The sequence below is a fragment of the Parasteatoda tepidariorum genome, chromosome 10, assembly GCF_982258835.1.
Source record: "Parasteatoda tepidariorum strain Cologne lab strain chromosome 10, Ptep-v5.0, whole genome shotgun sequence".
Lineage (NCBI taxonomy): Eukaryota > Metazoa > Arthropoda > Arachnida > Araneae > Theridiidae > Parasteatoda > Parasteatoda tepidariorum.
The window spans coordinates 26,370,998-26,392,000 of record NC_141764.1 but is presented as its reverse complement, the minus strand read 5'-3'; the positions used below and the strand labels follow the sequence as shown (position 1 = coordinate 26,392,000).

General features: G+C 29.1%; 2 protein-coding genes across 3 annotated transcripts in view; both read left to right on the top strand.

The window, feature by feature from the left end:
* The first annotated feature begins 6,265 nt into the window (after window positions 1–6,265).
* The window catches only part of Uck (Uridine-cytidine kinase), a 33,940-nt gene continuing 19,202 nt past the window's right edge, over window positions 6,266–21,003 (top strand). For both annotated transcript variants that reach the window (XM_016068408.5, XM_043052467.3), the window contains exons 1-4: window positions 6,266–6,506; window positions 14,702–14,861; window positions 16,084–16,180; window positions 19,322–19,467. In XM_016068408.5, the coding sequence (XP_015923894.1) occupies window positions 6,411–6,506; window positions 14,702–14,861; window positions 16,084–16,180; window positions 19,322–19,467 (499 nt within the window). In that variant the 5' untranslated portion in view covers window positions 6,266–6,410. The remainder of the gene's footprint in view (window positions 6,507–14,701; window positions 14,862–16,083; window positions 16,181–19,321; window positions 19,468–21,003) is intronic.
* Window positions 6,504–9,840, top strand: LOC107452089 (transcriptional protein SWT1). Its single transcript, XM_016068398.5, has one exon. It carries the CDS (start codon window positions 6,635–6,637, stop codon window positions 8,999–9,001), a length of 2,367 nt encoding a protein of 788 aa, XP_015923884.3. The 5' UTR covers window positions 6,504–6,634; the 3' UTR covers window positions 9,002–9,840.

The window sequence follows — 21,003 nt, the reverse complement described above, 5'->3', positions numbered from 1 at the left end:
ATTTTAAATCACGCCTTGAATATTCTATAATCGCTCACAACTCGCGCCGATTCCATCGTAAATACGCTGGTGGACAAAATTAAGAGATGGAAAGCATTTTCGCACATGCAAGATACCCGCACACCGCTCCACGTGTTTGACAATGGTTCCGTGAATGCCCAGAGATACAGACAGGAGGTTCTAGAGCCCTATGTGCGTCTTTTCAGGGGCACTGTTGGCCCTGAGTTCATTTTTATGGACAACAATGCGCGACCACATAGGGCTTTCATGGTTTATGAGTATCTGGAAAGCGAAAATATTCAACGAATGGGTTGGCCAGCCAAATCTCCTGACCTGAATCCTTTTGAACATGCTTGGGAGAGCTATTGAGATGCGCTAATCTCCCCCCCCCAGAACTATTCTCGAGTTAAAAATTGCTCTGGTGGAAGAATGGGAAGGTCTTCCACTAGTCCTCCTTTATTAACATCATGCATACTCGTTGTGCATGCTGTCTGTCTGTCAGGGGTGACCATACACTATACTAGAGGCAACACACACTATACAAGCCTCACTTTTATTGTCATCTTTTACCCTTAAGTTCAGACTACATTGGATTTATTGGCAATAGGTCTTGCCTGTGAATGGCATTTTCATTTTTGTTTTGCATACTTTATTATCATGGAATAAGCTATATCCATACCAAATTTCATTTATTTATATTCAGTATTTTTTGAGATATTTGGGAAAAAGTCTTCCATCTCTTAATAAAATTTGAATGTTTTATTGCTCGCTCAATTGCTGATAGTATCGTAAATTTATATAGTGTTTTTTAAATTACGAAGGAAAGCAAGTATTTTTGTATACCCTAATAGTTGCAACGTCTGCATATTTAGGAATAAATTTGCAGAAAATATTAACAAATCATAAAAAAAATGCATACTAATTTAGTGTATACATTATTTATTAATAATTTTACTTTAGACTTCACTGAATGTTGATCTCAATAGATTGCTATAAGATGGAAAGTAGGCGGCATGATAGATTGTGATCAGCAAAAATAAAGATGCATTCTTTTGAAGTATGCAGCAGAATTTCCAGGCAACAGATGTATTTTTCTTTTAGGAATTGAGATAATTTGGCTGGTGGTTGCCTACATATGTTTGCAAAATGAACATTATAGGTTAGGATTGTAAGAACAAAACGAAATGTGTGTTTTTCACTTTTCTATATTGATACCAGAAATTTAAAAAAAAAATTAAGTTTTTTTTTTTTTTTAAAGTAATATTGCTTACATAAACATGAGAATTTTTGTAATAGCGGAATGCTTTTACTTTTTAACTTGTTACAAACATACAGTTTTTGTCCATTTGATATTAGCATTTTGCACAGGTGCCGTACTTGTTACATTGAGTATTATAGGAGTCATGATGATGCTCTATAACAGAAAATATTTTTATTAAGAATGTGAAGAAATTTTCAACTGTAGAAAAATTTTTTAGAAACATTAGCACTTAAAATGATCATATATTGTTCTGCAATGTTTAGTACGACACTATTATCAGAAATTCTTATTTCAAGATGATTTCAGATATGAGATAATTAAGCAGCAATTTAAAATATACTTTTTGTGAAAGAACAACTTTTTTTGTACAATGTGGTTGTCGAATAAATTCTATTTTTGCTATAGAACCTTATGGCAGTGGTTTTTAAATAACCATGAATATTTTTAATTGCAGGTGTGCTCAAAGTATTTTGTTAATAAAGGATAAAGTAAGACCTATCATCTATTTAAAAGAAAATCAGTCCGCGTGTTTTCTATAAGGTGAACTTAGAGCTAATTTTCAAAGGAAATTGGAGTGCACAGAAAAATTCTATCAAACAATTTTAATTATTTTCATAGTTGTTATTTTGATTCAATTTCAAAATTAATCCTTTTGTATATATGATGTTGCTTAAGGCTTACAAAAAATAATATACATATTTTTTCTCTCTCTAAAATACAGTTAAAGTATCTAATAGAAATTATTTTAAGTATTACAATTTTTTTGTCTTCTACCATTTCAGAGTTTTATTTAGGCTTTTTAATGGACCCATCGATTTTTATAGTAACAATGGGCACTTTACAGAAATTTTAACGTAAAAATGAAACTTCACAAAATTCTTTTGAACAACTGAAACAGTGAGTTCATAATTTTTAAAAACTCTGAAAAATTTTTAATATTCGTCCCTTTTGCAAATACAAACGGCGCTAACTCAAGATTATTAATGAATGGGTATTAAAAAATTCGAATATTCTCAAATTAATTAAATGGAGAAATGTAATTTATTGTTCCAGAAGCATTTGGCAAGTCTAGTTCCGCCGCGTGTAATGAAAAAGTGGCGACTTAATGATGCAAATGGTACTGAAATTCCGAGTCTTGGACGCGTAAAAGCAGATCCTATATTTGATAAGACGTAAATAAGAGGAGAGAACGAAATTATAATTAACTAAACCGCAATTGGTTTTCCCGTCGGCTATCCTTGATAAATAATAATGTATAAAACAACTTAACACCACGTTGATTTTTTTTTCTTCCGGAAATTAACAAAAAAGCTAAATGTTATATTTCGTTTAGAAAAATGAAATTACTTAGTTTTTTCAAGAATATATAGTTTTTTTACTGGGGAGTATAAAAAATTTTTATTATTTTAATCAATGTTACTTGCGTCCCCCCCCCTGCGAGATTTAAAAATATGCCATATATTGGGCAAAATAAGAATTTTTCTATATATGAAATAAAAACAATCGATAGACATTCGGGTACTTATATTCATTCATTTTTTTAAATATTTATATATTTTAATTTAAATTATTTTAATGTTATTGAATATAGATATAAAAAAAAATACTAAATTGGAACATTGTATACACTAACCGATTTATTGCATTGAAATTAAGTTAATCTTAAAAATGCGGAAAAAAATAACCTTCTATTTTACAATAATTATGTTCAAAGTTTAGTTGAGAGTTATTTTTATTAGTTAAGAAAATTAAAAAATATTTTCTGAACAAAAAAATATTTTTTAAGGGTGCACAACCTTTTTCAATGATAGATTTTTTCTTCTTTTATCAGTCAATACATTTGCATAAAATTAAATTCTTTTGAATATTAAAATTCATTCAAAACTTAAAAATACCAAACTGATACTTTTCAAATTAAAAATATTTCTTTTTCATTCAAATATAGTTTTATGGAAAGAATTTTATTTGTTTTTTTATCACATCACGTAACACAAAATAGCATTTTAAAATAAATTAACTGAACAACTGTTCTCGAATTAAAGGAAAATATTGATATTTTTATTATAGGCCAGCATAAATGCAAATTAAATATTTTAATAGGGTTTTAAATATTTCAATGGGCCTTACAGCTCAAAATAAGATTCAGTTCAGTATGTTTTTAATTTTGGAGTACATATATTTAGTAAATAAAGAGACATTTTTTGAATAATAAGAAGTATTAAAACCGTTTTTTAAACTCTTTAAGCTAGAAAAAATTCGAAACAAAGTTCAGAAATAAGTAAGCAGTTTAAAAACCCACTTTCAAATATCACGTTTATAATAACAGGGACTATGATAGGTTGCCTTTATATCTATAATGATAATATTGCATTAAAATTATCAGATTAAGAATTACATGGATTGACGATGTAAGTAATCGGCACAAATGTTGGACATAAAAGGTATATCGTTATAGCACCGGATTATGAAAGTATCGGGATTTTTCGAGGCACAGTAGAAAAGCGTTGTAATAATTGATGATAGTTAAAAGATATGATAGTTAAAAGAAGAAAAAGCTTTTATAATAAATTTCATAAGAAAGAAAAATTGGAATTGAAGGACCACTTTAACGACAATGTGGCACAAAATAAAACTCAAGACAAGGTGACCCAAAGAAATACTAACAAGACCTTCTCCCTATTTACAGCCCTACAGCGTCCGACAATGTAAAAAAGAAAAAAAATGCATTTTGGGCTTCTGAGGGCCCCAGCTCCGAAGAAAACTTTAAAAAAAAGAGGGAAAAAAAGTAGGATCTGGTCCTTGTCATCTCGGGGCCCCAAGCTACAGCTTATTTAGCTTATACGTAAATCCGGCATTGGTGATAACGATAACAACCGAACAAAGCGATCGAAAAATTATGAAGACTTGGTGCGCAATTCAGATTTTTTTTTCATTGTTCAAAAAATTTTAATAGTTTTATTTTTATAAATATTATGTTAAGGTCACAGGTGCTTAACGAGCCAGACATCAAGAGTTGTCAACCCCTATCTTATAGTTTAGTGTATCATTTCTTAAGCGTGTGTCATCCACGTAGTGAGGTTGCTATTTACGTCACTGCATGTGACTTGTGCTATTCTGTAAGCTCGTGCTGTTCATCAGGATGTTAATTTATAAATATGCGATGAAGAAATTGTTTTAAAAATAATTAATTTCTTTTTGTAGAGAACTAAAAACCCTTTGTTGTTAGGTTCACTTTACAACATTGTATTTATGTTTTATAAAACATATAACTGTATTTAATATAATACTTTGTTATTAGGTGTAGCAGTGAAATTTAATTCACCTTGATATAAACAATTTTTACATTTTGTCATTCTTTTTACCCTGTGTAAAGTGCGATGCAGCCAAATACTGCATAAGTTGACTCAAGCTGTTATAATTTTATCTTTAAAATATAGGGAGGATCCTTTTAAAAAGATTTGTAAAAGAAAAATCCCCCTCCCCCGAAAAAAAAAATTATTTACAAATAAAAGAAGTGAACGTTTTAATGGTATATTTTATTTGAACAATATCTTGAAGAATTAATTCTATTTAATTTTTATTAAATCAGTCTTAATAAAAGAGCAATTTAAACGTTTTTATGAAATTCTTTTAAGAAGTTATAGACATATGTACTACAAAAAAAAGATGTATTTTTAAAATTCGATTTCTCATAAACTATTACAATTCAAAATTTTTTCGACTGTTATTAAATAAAACAAAAATATTTGTTATAAAATTAATTTTTTGGAATAAAATTATCTTTGGACAAACGTATTTCAAAACAAAATTTTTTCTCAATTCGCTTAAAAGATAAACATACTTTGTTTTCGATGGATTCGGATTTCTGACCACCAAAATAGCGGGGGTAACCGTATTCTGGCAAATATGGTCCTCAATCCGATTCCGTAGAGAAAAAGGTATGTTTATTCAGAGAAAGTACGTTTTTGTCTCTGATTTTGTTATTGATTCATTTTTGTTTGGTGAGAATCTGGGAGAGCTGTATTGAGAGCACTGGACTTTGAGTGTTGATCGTGAGATCTGTATTAAGTTTACGGCCATGGCTGCTCCTGTGTTGCCATTGGCAGTCGAGTGTATACAGGCTGACGTTGTGTGTGATCGAGACTGAGTAGCAACAGCGTGATGAGGACAATGTCGCAATCACAAATAGCAAGTCAATTGTTCAATGCGAACCATCTATCGAAGTGGGTGTTTCAGTCATGGTAGGCGTGATCAGATCCCGTTCGAAGGTTACCAATGTGGATAGCATATTTATAATCAATGTCAACTTTCATCTATCAAAAGGTACCTCATGATAGAATTGAGTAACACGTCTTATATACTAGTGATAAGGCTAATGTTCAAGTCCGTAACCATGTAGTTTTGAACTTAATCCAGAAAACAAGGGAGTTCCTGGATCAAGCATTGGGAGAAATTTGCTTTCGTGGAAGACTTTTTAATGAAACTAACCAGCATTTGCGTTACGTAGATAGGAAGAGCACAAAAAGTGCCCACGGTTAACCTGACGGCAAGAGGACTCTATCCCATGATCCGTCTACCATTGACGATATTTGACGTCCGCACTGTGATCGGTGCGAGTCGGGTGCGGAATTCGTATCAACCGGCTATTACTGGGATTCAAACCCGGTTCAATTAATTAGAAGGCTAATGATCTATCCCCTGAGCTACCACGGCTCTAGTGTATAGAAATTGAATAGTTGTAGTGGAAGACATGTTACAGTTACGAGGAATTGTCGCAAAAATACTGAACGATGTTAATCTATTTGCGGTAAATAAATTGAATGCAGTGGGAATAGTTCCTTAGTTTCCAAAAAGAAACTTAGCTCTCGGCAATTGCATTTTATTTCTAAAATATACTTAGATCTAGTGGCAACGAAAGTTTCTGTCCCTATAGTTCGAAAATTGATATTTTAAAACTGAACGATTGGAATTGAATGTGTTTTACTATTGAATATAAAACTTTAAAACCTTAAGTTGAAAAAACTGTTTGCAACGATCGTAGGTTTTAGATTTTTTCGAATTTTTCTTCTGCACCAGTACGTTATTGTGTCGTTTTGCGTTTCTTGGTTGTTAATGTCTTGTTTTCTTGTACTTAGAAATTTTTCTAGTCATGGCTAACAATATGAAATTATACAATAGCTTTAACGGAATTGACTCTAAAAGTCCTTTTTTGATTGGAGTTGCTGGTGGAACTGCATCTGGCAAGGTAATATTCTGTCGCATGTTGTGATTCGCTTGTTTTCATCTACTTGTTCTCATCATAGAATTTGTTTTAGTTTTCTTTAATTTTAGTAATCGTTTTTATTCTTTTCACTTTATACTGCAATATAAATTATGTCAGGAGAAAGGTCCTTGCCAAAAGGTTGGATTGTGAGGGAATCCAAATCCTACCCTGGTAAGGTGTATTACTTTAATATTGATACCGGAGCTTCCATCTGGGAACACCCTGAGTTGCTTAATTCTTCTGCGTCAAGCGATAATCTTGCCAGAAATAAAAGTGATGAGTTTTATTTACCCGACTTCGAATTCAAAGATGATCCAAGAATTGATTTTCTAGAGAAGCGAGTGTTTGAGCGACTTTCAAAAACTATCAATATTTCTGGGAAAAAGGCAAATAAAAAATCTTCTGTCATACCAACAGCGGTTGTTACTCCTGTTTTATCAGATAAAGAGAAGTTGACACCGAAAATTAATTATCCTACACCATCAGGTAATTACGCTGCATCGAAACTAGATCCTCGTTTGCTTAGACTAAATGTGACGCCAACTTCAAGGGGTGTAAATTGTATTAGTAGAAATGCAGAGCCTATGCGTGGAGTTTCATTTGGAACTCCTCTAAACAGGAACTTTTCTGTTGGGGATATGGGATTATCTGAATATTGTGCAAATGATGAGCATTCAGATATGTCAAGTCCTGAATCTGATGGGAATCAGATATTTTCAGATTCTAATGAAAATATGGACCTACAAATTTCAGATTTTTCTAATTCAGACTTAGAAAAAGAAAGTGACATTGAGTTAAGTCCTGTAGGAGAGTCATCTAATGAAGACTTGGCCCCTGAAATGTCTTTAAATTCACCAAGTGAAGATTGTCACATTCCTACGAAAAGTAACAAATCCATTGATTATTATTTTGTTGTTGACACTAACATATTACTCGGTGATTTGCGTCTCGTTATAAAGATATTTGATTCCTCAGTTGGCAAGAATGACATTCCACATCTCTTTATCCCTTGGATAGTAATCCAAGAAATCGACAGTATATTGAGGCGTTATTCAAAAGAGCATAAGTTATATCAGATGGCGAAGATGTGTTCAAGGTTTATAAATAATATGGTGAGGAAAAAAGATCCCAGGTTTCATTGCCAAACAGTTAAGGAAGTTAAGGACTGGGCCAAAGATTACAGTGAATGTAACGATGATCGACTCATAGAGTGTTGTTTGAGTCTTAGTGAAAATATGCCTAATGCAAAAGTTATTTTAGTTACCAATGACGTACATCTGGACACGAAAGCGCACATTTTTGGCATACCTATCTTTTCAATTAAGGATTTGGTATCCAAACTTAGTTTCATACGTAACACTTCAAGAGCCAGTTTTTCACCTAAGTTTTTTAGATCTTTTAGAGTCAATTCTACTCCCAAATCTTTGAAGCCAGTTGAAAAGAAAGTTTTAATAAATAGAAAGTGGAGTGATGTTAGAGTATTGCCAGGAAAAACCACTGAAAAGAAGGAAAAATCCCAAATAATTTCAGAGGCCTTTTTAGAACTGAGAAATGTCCTTCATCCATTTGTGATTACTGAGTTGAAGAAAGTGCACGGTGATGAATGGACATCTTTGAATCTCAATTTATCTAATATGAAAAGTATCCTTGGTGTCATTGTGCAATATTGGGATGGTATTTTTGCTTCCAATTATTCAAGCAAAATTCGAAGGAATTTTATACTGCTACAGACAAATTTTAAAAGCTCTGATTATTCTCAATTTAAAAACGATGACTGCCTTAACACTCTGACGGCCATCGAAGATATATTTTGCGACATCAAAAGAAAATGTCCCAGTTTGGATGTTAACATTGAAAACATCCAGGACATGAGGGTGGCGTGCATTCAGCAGTTTTCTAAATGCAGCGCAGATGCTACCTTAGAGGTATCAAATGTAAATGATACTTTGGAAGGAAAAGACGAGGATGTTTCATTTTGTAGTAATGAAACATCGGACACTGATCTTGATCAGAAATCTAGGAGTGAAGCAGTTTCTCGGGTATTTGAACATAACTGGACTGTCATACATCAACTATGCGGCATGATCTTGGACTTTTACGGTGTTTCACATGACTTGGATTATGAGAAACCTGAAGAGATTCCTCCAAGATCGGAATTTGAACGTATGGTTAGAAAACTTCTTCCAGCCCTAGAGGAGATAAGAGAATTTATGTCGAAGATTGTTACATCTGATTCTACAGAAATGGACTATGAAAGCTTTGCATCAGTCATGCTCAATTTTGTGCCATCTTTGAACATTGATACTGTTAGTATAGACACTTCATGTTTTAATTCCGTATCTTTATCTGAGTTTTGTCAGTCAACTGAAAATTTAGAAGTTCTTAGTGGTGGTTATAAGCAGTTAGAAGAAATTTATTTTTCTAAATTAGAAAAGGCTTTAACTGCTATGACACTAAAAAAGAATAATTCTAAATAAGGAGGGAGATTTTTTAATTCATTGATAAATATTCATTTTCATTATAGATATTGTATTTTGAATATTATTTTAGTCATTCATTTATGAACGGTGAGCTTGTAAAAAAAATATTTATATAGATATAATGATATATTTAAAATTTGTATTCTTAATGCTTTCTCAATTTTGATTTAAAATTTTGATCTTTGATGTGTTCTATGTATTCGTACATAACTTAAATTGGTTAATTAGTTATGAATTTATGTTTAGAGAAAGATAAATTAGTTTTTTATTTTTAATTTTTTCTTATTTATTTTTTAAATAATATTTTGTGATTAATTTGTTCTGTCAATAATAATGAGATATTTAATTTAAATACTAATAATTGGATTGAATTTTAGTTTGGTTAAGTTCGAGTAAAGATTTGTATAAATGTGAATATCAGTTTGTATAAATGTAAATATTAGTTTGTATAAATGTAAATATTAGTTTTTACAAATGGAAATTAGTTTTAAACTGACTGTAAATTCTTTAGGATTTTAATTGTTATTAATTTTTTATCTTATTTTGACCTCAACATTGAGTATTGTTCTGTGTTTTTACAATATATTTTTTCATTTGTATAATAGACTCTCTAGCATTTTTTTTTAAAGATTTCACTGTGCAATATTTTCATAATAAGTTCTGTAAATATGATTTCTCTTTATTTTTATTGTATTTAAAGTATTTTGAATTGTAAGATACTGTTTTAACAACGGCATTTTCTGCCTGCATAACTATACAGTTAATAGTATAAATTTTTATGATGCAAAATTGTGTATTTAAAATTCTTTTGACAAACAATAAATCTGATTCATTTACCTTATGTTTATTATTTGATTTTTCTTCAAGTACACATGAAGTCTATGATCTTTTTTTTTATTTCATTGTGGTTTCGTGTCAAGGTTGATTAAGCTTTCATTATTTTGGATATATAATTTTTTAAATTAGTGGCAGATTCTGAATATTCCAACAGTTCTCAGCTTGTGAAATTGTAAATATTTCAACTTTTTATTTTGAAATGTTTAGTCATTTCCAAATGCTTTAAAAGAAAAATTATTGAATAATTATGTTGTTTTTTCTGTGAAGCATGCAGCTATTTCCATAGTGATTCAAAAATTAAATAACACTAGGAAAAAACCTGAAGTTTCGGGGATTAAACTCAGAATTTCAGGTAGTAATATTGAACATTTTAAAAACAAACAATGATGGTTTATTTGCAATATAAATTATGAGATAAACAGAAACTATATTAAAGTTACTATATTTTTTATTTTTTTAATAGCCTATACTTTATTTTAATATTAACAGTCTTCAATGTATTATTTATTAACTGACTTAATTACTGAATATAATTGAAATTTTACATTTTTTTAAAAATGTTGGAAGATATATATTATTAGTGGTAAAAAAACCTACATAAAGTAGAATGTTATTTCTCAAAATATGCTGACAGAGATTAAGCAAAAAGTTAATCAACTAATCGTCCATAGTGCTTCTTGCAAAAGGCTTCCATTACTTCTGCTGAAAAATGTGTATTTATTGATTTCATTACCAATTTAATCTTCTGGGAATTAAAAAAATTATATTTCAAAGATTCCTTCTCAAAACTCTCTGGAATAAACTGGATTTTTTATGCTTCCTTTCTTCTACTGGAAATTTCATTCCAGACAGGCAGTAGCCACCTTAGTTATTGCTACAGTAGATAATATTAACAGTAGATGTACTTAAGCTGCTGGCTTTCGAGTTTAGCTTTTATACTTCTAAAATAACTTTAATTTTCACTTGTCGTGACGTAAGAGTTATAACCATATACTCTTAGTAGCTCTCGACTTATATACTTGATATCTTACATGGTGATGAGTCGAATTTGATTTTGTAACTAATTAATTGTTATTTCATTAATTGGTTATATAAAAATTAAATTATTTCTTTTAAATTCTAATTAGTCTTGATAATTTTTCATTAGTTATTAAAATTATCAATAAAGCTAAATAGGACTAGTGAGTAGTTGCTAAAAAACTGTGGAGGATAGATAGAAAATATTTTTTTCTAATGGTTTGCAATATTTTCTCAGATTGGGTACACTGCGTCAGATTGAGTTAAAGGTGCTTTTTTAGAAAAAAGGCATTTGCATTTTTTTGAGCATAATAATTTTATTTAGCTTTAATGAAAATATTTTAATGAACTAAATGATAGAAATTGATGTTTTAGTAAAAGTTTGTTAAAAATGTTTTGACTTCTAAAATCTTTTGGAATTAGTGAAGGATTATTATTTAAGGTTAAATTTTACTTAGTGGTTTTAAGAATAAATTTAAATAAACAAAAAATTATTCTAAAATACGTATCAAGTAAGTTTATTAATAACAAATTATTTGTTTGCTTTAGATGTGATATTGAGAGTAAAACTATATTGTTTGGTTTAGTTTTCTCTTTCTTTATTTTATACTTTGCCGCTTTTGGATCCAGATTTTTCTTGAATATTTAAAGTTGTACGGAATAAATTCTATATACCTGGTAATCTTGCTCTGAATTTCTTAAGAGTGATCACAATTTAAAAAAATTGAGTTTGATCTCTATTGTTATTTCATTACAACTTAAAATAATTTGTAAATGCCGGTCTACCAGGATTATATTGACATCTATGATAATTAATTTTTTTAATGTGCTGAATAAAAAGAATTTAGTCGTATGAAACTTGTGTTATTTAATTTTTCCTATTATTTTACTATATATTTATATTTATTTACCTCTCTTTAAAGCAAGATAAGTCTGTGTGCTAGGAAATTTCATTTCAGCTTTTTTTTTTTTTTTTGTCAAGTCAATATATAAAAGGATTTAGCATCAAACTTAGAAAGTAACAGATTTTGCAATTGTTCATTAAAATCGTAACCAATGGGGTTTAGTTCTGCTGAGTAAATAGTTAGAAAATCTACTACAATTATGAAATGAATAATCCCAAAAGGCTGTGACAGAAAGATATATTTGATAACAATTATTTTTAAAGTTAATGAAGCTTTTCCATATCTGAGAATATCTGTTTGAAATTTTGCCACTATGCACCTAAAAAAAAAAAATTCAGTTGGAAAATACCCAATAACCAAACATTTTATGCAGATTATTTTTTTTATTTGAAAATAACATGCAGAAGTGTTATAGAAACTTATAATTTCTAGCTAACTACTTAGATGGAAAGTTCTTCTGTATAATTTAAACTCTTATAATTTATTGGTAAATAAAAAACATTTATTGCAAAATGTTCCCACTTTAAATAATTTTGTTTTATTTACCATTTGAAGATAAATTTATGGAAATTCATGAAATTTTGCAATTTTAATTAAAAATTGCAATGCTGAGTAAAAATAACTACAAAGATACTTTTTTTACCTGTACCTCTTTAACTACACATTTGTTCTAACTTCAAGTTGTTTCTGAAAATAATATCTAATTAATTCATTCCAATTAATTAATCAAATAAATTAGTTTTCCAATGAAAAATTATGATTAACAAATATATTGTCTGGACATATAACAAGTATTTATGTTTATAATTGTATATTTTTATAATTTGAAGTTGATGCGTTTATTACCACATTCTTTTTTTAAAAAAATTTAAATCTAAAATCATTTTGAAAAGAAGAAAAGTTTCCAGACTGCGAAATATAATAAATAATAATGTTGTCAGGTAAAAAAAAATTTCTTGCCATTTAAATCAAATCTAAGGTGTGCAGAAGAGATTTGCAATAAAGCCGGATACTACAAAGAAATGCTTGAATAGGACATACATTCTCTAGACATTGCACCTTCTAATGATTTAAAACTGGTCTGAAGAATATTGTTCTCATGAAGAATGCAAACTTTTGTTTAATTATTGGATTGCTTACTAAATCCAGTTGTTTTTTCACATATGTTGTCAAAAAGAATAAATTTGTGTTGACGTGTGAAAAATACTAAGAAAAATCAATTTGTTACTGTTTCTTCATAGTAATGCCCCAAGTTTTGATAAACAACCCTTCAATACTTTTTATTCATCTAATGGAGAATTATGGTGTCGAGATTCCTTATTAAATTTCACAGTGTGAGGAAGAAATTCACAATAAAACAATTGCCAGTTTGAAAGAGTTGGAAGTTTTTGATTATTGAGAAGGATATCAGATTGATATGAATTGTTGATTTATTAAATTATTGATTATTTAAATTACTTAAATTATTGATATTTTAATTGCAATTTCTAGTCGTGTCTAGTATCCTCTTAGTAATATGCTTTCGCTAGAGCAGCGAGTCGGATCGAAAATTGTGGTACTCAATTATTCAAACCATTTTCATCTACACCTTTGTTTATCAAAGTTGATTCCTACATGTTTTTTTTTTCTTTTTTGAGTACACAAGCATATAGTTTTTCCTAAATTACAATAAAATGCTCTCCTAATTCATCATCACATGCAAGGGTGAAAGTTTTCAATGTTTTGATGAATTTTCATATTTAAAAAAAAAAAAAAAAAAAAAAGAATTTTAAGGAGGTGAAATGGGATAAGATAAAACCCCCCATCAACATATGTTAAATAATTATATAAAATATGCATGACTGGAGTTGCTAACAAGTTTTATTTTCTATTTTAGACAAAATTTTAATTTTTCTTTCTGGGTATAAAGTTCTATACTTCTTTTTAAAATTTGAAAAAAATCTTTCTTTTCATTAAAAAAATTTCAGTCTTTTAAAGTTACTGTACTTGTTATACGATACCTCTTTGCATAAGATTGTTAATTTTTGTGAGTAACAAATGAACATTTTGTTTGTGGGTGAAATCAGCTGTTTTGGTTTTGATAAAGCAATCTCAAAGATGTAATTTTCCTTGTTTCATCCATTTTCTCATAATAACTTTTAAAGCAATATAAATCAAAGAAATCAGCTAGTGATTCAGAATTGCTTACTGCTTTGTATTAATTAAGTCCACGGAGAAGAACAGTTTATTTTCATAAAAGCTGATTCAGAGAAAAAACTATTTTGCATCTGGAAAAGGATGGTTTTTCCACCGTACAGTCTATCTTCCCTGTGTAATAATTCTCGGGGACAATCGAATTTGCACGTTATTGATTTGTTAAAACTTAGTAATTCTCAAAACACAACAAATAGCAATCCAATCCTCATTTTTTGAAAAATAGACGTAAACCGTTCTCTTTCTTTGGTAATCAAATGGTTTGTTCAAAACAACAAGTGAAGAAATATTGATATCTGCACCCAGTGCAAATTAATTTTAATCTTGGAACTTTATCTTTGGGGAAAAAATATTTATTAAATTGTCATATAAAAATTAAGTTAAATATAGAGCACTGTTATTTAGAAAAAAACTGTTTTTAGAGTTAATTGACAAAAGTAGGAATCAAAATAATGATACCTCTATAATCTGCGTATTTAATTACAAAAGTATGACCATTTCCAATTAGATAATCAAGGTTTAAATTTACCATTAAAGAAAAAAAAAGGTATAAAATCAAATTTTTTTTTTTTATCTCTCTTAACTTTTGTAAATATAAAAGAGTCTGGGCTAGCCTGCCACTATTTTTTAATTATTATTTCACAAGGCAGTATATAATAATAATTTAGGATATAAAATGTAAAATTAATTAATATTTTGTTACAAGCTAGCTGTTGAATGATACTAATTAAATTTTTTTAAAAAGTCCACAGTGTGCCAGAACATTATGGACAAAGTGGGTCAATATTCCGTAGATCACCAACAGCGACAGGTGATTTGTATTAGCCAGGATAGTTTCTACAAGGAACTGACCAATGAGGAAAAGCAAAAAGCAGCCAGAGGGAAATACAACTTTGACCATCCTGGTAAATACAATTTATAATTTTAATTTATTTAGAACTTTATTTTAATATTTGCTTAAAATTTATAATTGTCAGGCAAATTTATTATTGTGTTGATGCCTTTCATGTAATTGCCTTCAAAACATGTATTTTTGGACTTTATGGCTCTATTTTAAAATCTGACGCAATCTTCCTTTATTTATTCTAGCTTTAAGTTTTCCTGCTGTAGGCAATTCCTATTATTGGTACATATTTGCAATTAATCACTATATATGAAAAAAAAGTATTAACTTAATTCAATAGAATGTATTTTTTTAAAAAAATAGAAGGCAATGTGTTTCTTCTTAGTTTTTTTTATACAATCTATTGAAAGTAAGATTCTGAACTGCCTGTGGCCTCCAGGCAGGGTTGGCTTTTTGCCGGCCGAAACTGATTTTTGCCATGCCAGTGGCAGAAACTGGTTATAATCGGTAAAAACCGGTCAAAACTGGCGGAAACTAAAAATGCGTCGATATTTGTTCTAGTAATTGCTTAATGACATTTTGTTTAAGTAAACAAAAAAATGTAACGAGTGCAGTATATCATTTATATAAAACAAATCGACTGCCCCAGCTGCTACATGGTGGTCCAGTTTTAAAAAATATGCAATTGATGAAAGATTCACAAATCTTGCTTGTTCCTTGATGGCAATGCCTGCTAGTTCTGCTGGACTTGAGAGAATCTTCTCAAATTTCTCGTTTGTGCATAGGCAAATTGAGAAATTGTTTAGGTATAGAAACTGCATCAAAACTTGTCTTTTGTTATAGATTACTGCAGAGTGCAAGCAATGTAATATTTGATTTTAAATGGTGATAATTTTGTAAATAAATTGTACTTTGTTTAACATTTAATTGTTTTTTCTGTGAATTATCCATTGTATGTCAATCTCAGTACTTACTTTTATGTCATTTTCTGCTACAAATGTGGCAGAAAAGGGTTTCTGCCATGCCGGTTTTAACCGGTTTCTACCAGTGGTTTGAAAAATTTCGGCAGAAACTTGCCAACCTTGCCTCCAAGTACAGCTTGGGTGTACCAATATGGAGAGACGGTGCTGGTTTTTAGTATAATTTCTTTGTAGGGATTGAGGTTTGTCTTTCAATTCTGCTGTAATTACAAGATGACTTGCATATCACTCTATATTGACATAATTATGATTATTTTTATAAATACGTATTGCTAATTATTTGAAAATCTTTTTTGTTTCCAGATGCATTCGATAATAACCTTATGCATAAAGTACTAATGGAAATCCTAGCTGGAAAAGTGGTACAAATACCTGTGTATGATTTTATATCTAATTCTCGGTAAGTTTTTCAGGAAGTTAATTCGTTACATATATGTAGGACTAGGCAATTTGAGAAATTCAATATTGTGATGCATCATCAGTTAGACATTGGTGTACCGGGATATAACATTCAATAGAGTATTGTTTGTTTGTAACACACAGAAAGTCATGTTTGAAACATTAAAACCATGCTATCAGTAATCTTAAACCAATTTTAAATACTTAAAAGTAATAAATCTTAATTAAAAGAAAATACTGCTTTTAAAATATTAATAAAAATTTTTTTTTAATAACAAAATGATAATAAGGTAACGTGAAGGTGGATTTACTAATAACTAAATTCTAAAAAGGAAAAAAATAAAATAAAATTTGTTTAATTTTTTTTTAAAAAATGAAAACAATTAAATATCTACAATGTTTAAAATTGATATAATGAAATTCTGCAAAAATATTCAACTTACATGCATTAAGGTAAATTTAAAAAATATTAAGAAAAATGTGTAAAAAAATAAATACATGAATAAATTGTACTAATAAATGAAACATGGTATAAAATATAAAATAAAAAAATGCTATCTACAAAGCATAGCTATTTTTTATTTATTTAAAATGATATATTTATTTAACAAATGCCAGCCTGTTGACTGTTAAGTCATTAGTCTTCTTGCTCTCCTATGTTTTTCTGTAATATATTTAAAGTTTGATGTGGGACAGTCATCAATGTGCTTCGCTATCATCTCTTGTCCTGTTGAACATAAAATACAAATAGTAGAGCGCCGATTATCCGAACCCTTATTATCCGAACGTCCAATTATCCGAACCATGTCGGAATTCACTTTTTTTTTTTAAAGTTTAGAATACTTTTTAACTTATCGACAATTTTTCTAAATTTAGAAGAATAAATAATATTCACTACATACTATAAAGACCATATTTAATTTACAACCTTTTTTTAGCAGTTTTCCCATAGTAGCCAATACATACATGTATTGTTATACAGTTAAACCTGCATTTCCCTTTATTCCCTCTTCAACTGAAAATTATCTTCCAAGAATACGAACTTCAATTTGACAGTCTACAATGGTTGAAATGAGGAAGGAACTTATGAATAGATGTGTGCTGAAGTTCTACAATTGAGGGATGGGTACTTGTCACTTATGGTTAATGATTAGTGATTACAGTGCTTGGAATCTTAAATCTTGGAATAAAATTCTTAACAAAACTGAAGTTTCTGAAGCAGTAGATCTTCCCGATGAAAAGATGCCAGGCTATACAGCACAAGAAATAGAAGACTGGTGTCGAGGCACTGAAAACGACCCAGGATTTCAAATTTTAGATGATGATGAAATTGTTGCTGAAATTTCGAATGAAAATTGGAACTCCACAGACGAAGAGGAAGAAGTAGGTGATCAAATTCAAGATAGTGGACCTTCTCATATAGAAGCATGCAATTCATTAGATATTGCAATGAATTGGCTAAAACGCCAAAATGATGTTGATCCAGTTCAGTTGATTTATTTAAAAAGAATAAGGGATATGGCTGCTCAAAAAAGATCATTTTCTTTGAAACAAAAGTCTTTGATTTATTTCTTTTGAAATGGAAAATAAAGAAAAATTTGTTAAAATCAGTAATTGATAAAAAAAAAATTATGAAAAGCTGAAATATGATAAAAATAATTCGAAATGAAAAAAAAAGTTTAAAAATAATAAATAAAATATTTAAAAATTGAAAAAAAAAATTTTTAAACACGTCAGAGCTATTTTAGAAAGTACTGCCAGTCCTAAGCCTAGAAAAAGTGTGAAGGGAAGTTAGTGCATAAATAATAATCATTTAAACTAGATTTTAAACAACTTTCCAATTATCCGAACTTTTCATTATCCGAACCACGATCAGTCCCGAGCAGTTTGGATAATCGGCTTTCTACTGTATGTAAATTAACAATTTTAATACGAAAGAGATGGGCACAATCGTGCCCAGTCTTAAATTGTTTAAAACAATAACGTTCGAAAGATTTAATAATGGTCGAATTATATTCAATCAATAAATGCTTGCTTAGTTTTAAATTTTAAAAAATTTCAGTTGAAACATCCAATTTCCAAATTATGACTAATTAGAATTTTGTAGAAAATATCAAAATTCTATCGAAGTATTCTACTTACATTTATGGAAAGTTTTCAATACAAAGAAAACAAGGAAAAATGAATAAATTTAATGTGACAAAGCAGAAAACTATTTAAATACAAAATACATGTTTTAGCTATCAAATTCTATTGTTTAAAATGAAAAAAAAAAAAAAACTCAAAATAACAAAGAAATTCTTTTTGATTAATTTTATTTATGATTAGTTTTGAGTTCACAATGGTAAGATGATAATTGAACACAGAAAATATTACAATTAATATTACAAGAAGCACTGTTAATTAAGTACTTATAAAAACATGAAACTGCAATGTCTGATTCAATTTGTTCATGGTCATTCAAGATAAAGAAACAAACCTTGTCTTCTTTGCTAGGGGAAAACAACCATATCTTCATTAGGGTGTGTCGGTAGCGTGTAGGCTTTGATCCTCATATGTTGCATCCTTATAATATTACATCTTAGAGCGATGGTTTAATTCAGAGTTCCAAAGCATCTGAAAAATAATTTGATGCAATATTTAAGTTGCATCAAATTAATTTTTTGAGAGAATACTTTCTGTTTATTTTAAATTATATAAAATTTAATTTTACTTTTTTGGAATTCTTCTTTAAAAATTTAATTACATTATTTGTGTTTTAAGTTTAATATTACAAAATTTTTGCTTTTAATTTTAATATGAATATAATTCAAAATTTAATTAATGTTAAAGAAAACATTTAAAGAAAAATTCTAAAACAGAATTGCTTAAAAATATAAACATAAACAATTTTAAAGAAATTTGGAAGAAAAAGTGCTATAAAATTCTAAAAAATATTGTTATACTCTAATTAATTATATGATATAAGAAGAAATTAATGCATTATTTTAATTTAAAAAAAATTTTGTTGAAATATTTTCCTAAATATTTTATGGTTTGTTAAAACTTCAATTTGTAATGTGTTTTAATTATTGAAATTTTATTATGGATATAAAATTTCCTTTGTATTTAGTACTAAAATGTATACTTTGCTACATTCTAGCAAAAAAGATGAATCCATTACTGTCCAGCCTGCAGATGTGGTGTTATTTGAAGGAATTTTAGTGTTTTACTTTCCAGAAATTAGAAATCTTTTTCATATGAAACTCTTTGTAGATACTGATCCAGACACAAGGCTATCTCGAAGAGGTGACATTATTTCCACATTTTAAAATGTTGCATGCAATAATGAGTTGAATGAGGATTTTGTAAACAAGTTACGAGATAATGATTTAATGAATGTTGGGTAGATGAAGTGAGCAAGGAGCTCTGGTTACTTAATTTACCAACCCCTCGAAATTGATGCACAATTATTTTAATTTATTGTTGATAAGCAGATTGTTACATGATAATTAAAAATATTTTTTTAACTGAAAGATTCCAAAATTTTAATTGTATTAACACAAATTAAATTCCTAATTCTATTGGAATAAAATTTAAGCCTTATCACTTTGCTTGATTGCCATTGCAACTTCATTCAAAGAATCATTTATAAATTTCTGTTTAAGTTAATTTTTATTATTAATTTATTTTTTGTGAAATTTTAATTCCCAATATTGCTTTAAAATGTAACTAGTTATTTCGTATCCATTATTATAGTTGCATGTCTGCCCCAGGGTTGGCAGGTTTTTGACATGTGACAGTTTTTGACAGTTTAAACCATGGTTTAAACCGTCACGTCAAAAACCTCACTGTCAAAAATGTCGAAAATGTCAAAAACCTATATTCATATGTGAAATTTAATTAATACATAAAATTTATATATTTTTTATAAAGGATAGTGTTTCTAAATATGTTCTAGAAAAAATAAATTTAAAATTTTGAAGAAACACTTATATTTTGAATAGTAACCAAAATCTTGTACTTTTGAAAGCTCACATCTTTTGTAATATTATGTATTCATTTTCATGTGTTATTGAAAATCTGCAGTGATATTATTAAGAAATTTATTTATAACCAAATTTAGTGTATAGTATAGATCAGGGCTTCTTAAACTGTGGGTCGCGACCCCCAGGGGGGTCGCGAGACTACTGAAAGGGGGTCGCAAAAATCTGATACTTTTCAATCATTATAAATAAAATTTTAAAATTAGTATACACACTACGTACAAATATAAATACAAATAAAAATCATACAAAATACTATTGTAGTTTTATTATAACTATTTTTTGAAAAAAGTGGCAATGCAAAACTGTTATGTAGGGCCTATAAATGAAAATATGGAAGTAGCATTTAAAATAATAAATACAACGCGCTCCTCGATTTTCAACTGAACGTTCGACATTGATGTCTGGCAGCCGGCGTCAGTGTTTGCAAGATAACTTAGTGATTATAAGTACCCAGACGCCGCGTCGCCTTACAGCTTACACATACGATACGGAAGCATAATCAAGCTAGGCTAGGCGAATCGGCATATTATTTTTATAAAAGAATAATTAAAAAAATTAAATGAAAGCTTCTTTTTCGGCGTCTTTGTGATACGGTGCCTTTGTGCGCTGCACACTTTGAACACGCCATGCGTCGGGGTTGATCTGATCGTAATTTGTTGTCATTGCACTGGTAAAGATTCGAGTGTAGTTATTTTTCTGTTTGTACTTCAGTTTGGACTCAGCTTTGTCTTCGTAGTGACATGTGTGTATTTACTGTGCAATTTTCAGTTGGTGTTTTTAATTATTACGTTAAAGT

What these genes read in the sequence shown, in the direction of transcription:
- LOC107452089 (XM_016068398.5), top strand. Translation starts at nt 6,635, where the DNA reads ATGTCAGGAGAAAGGTCCTTGCCAAAAGGTTGGATTGTGAGGGAATCC.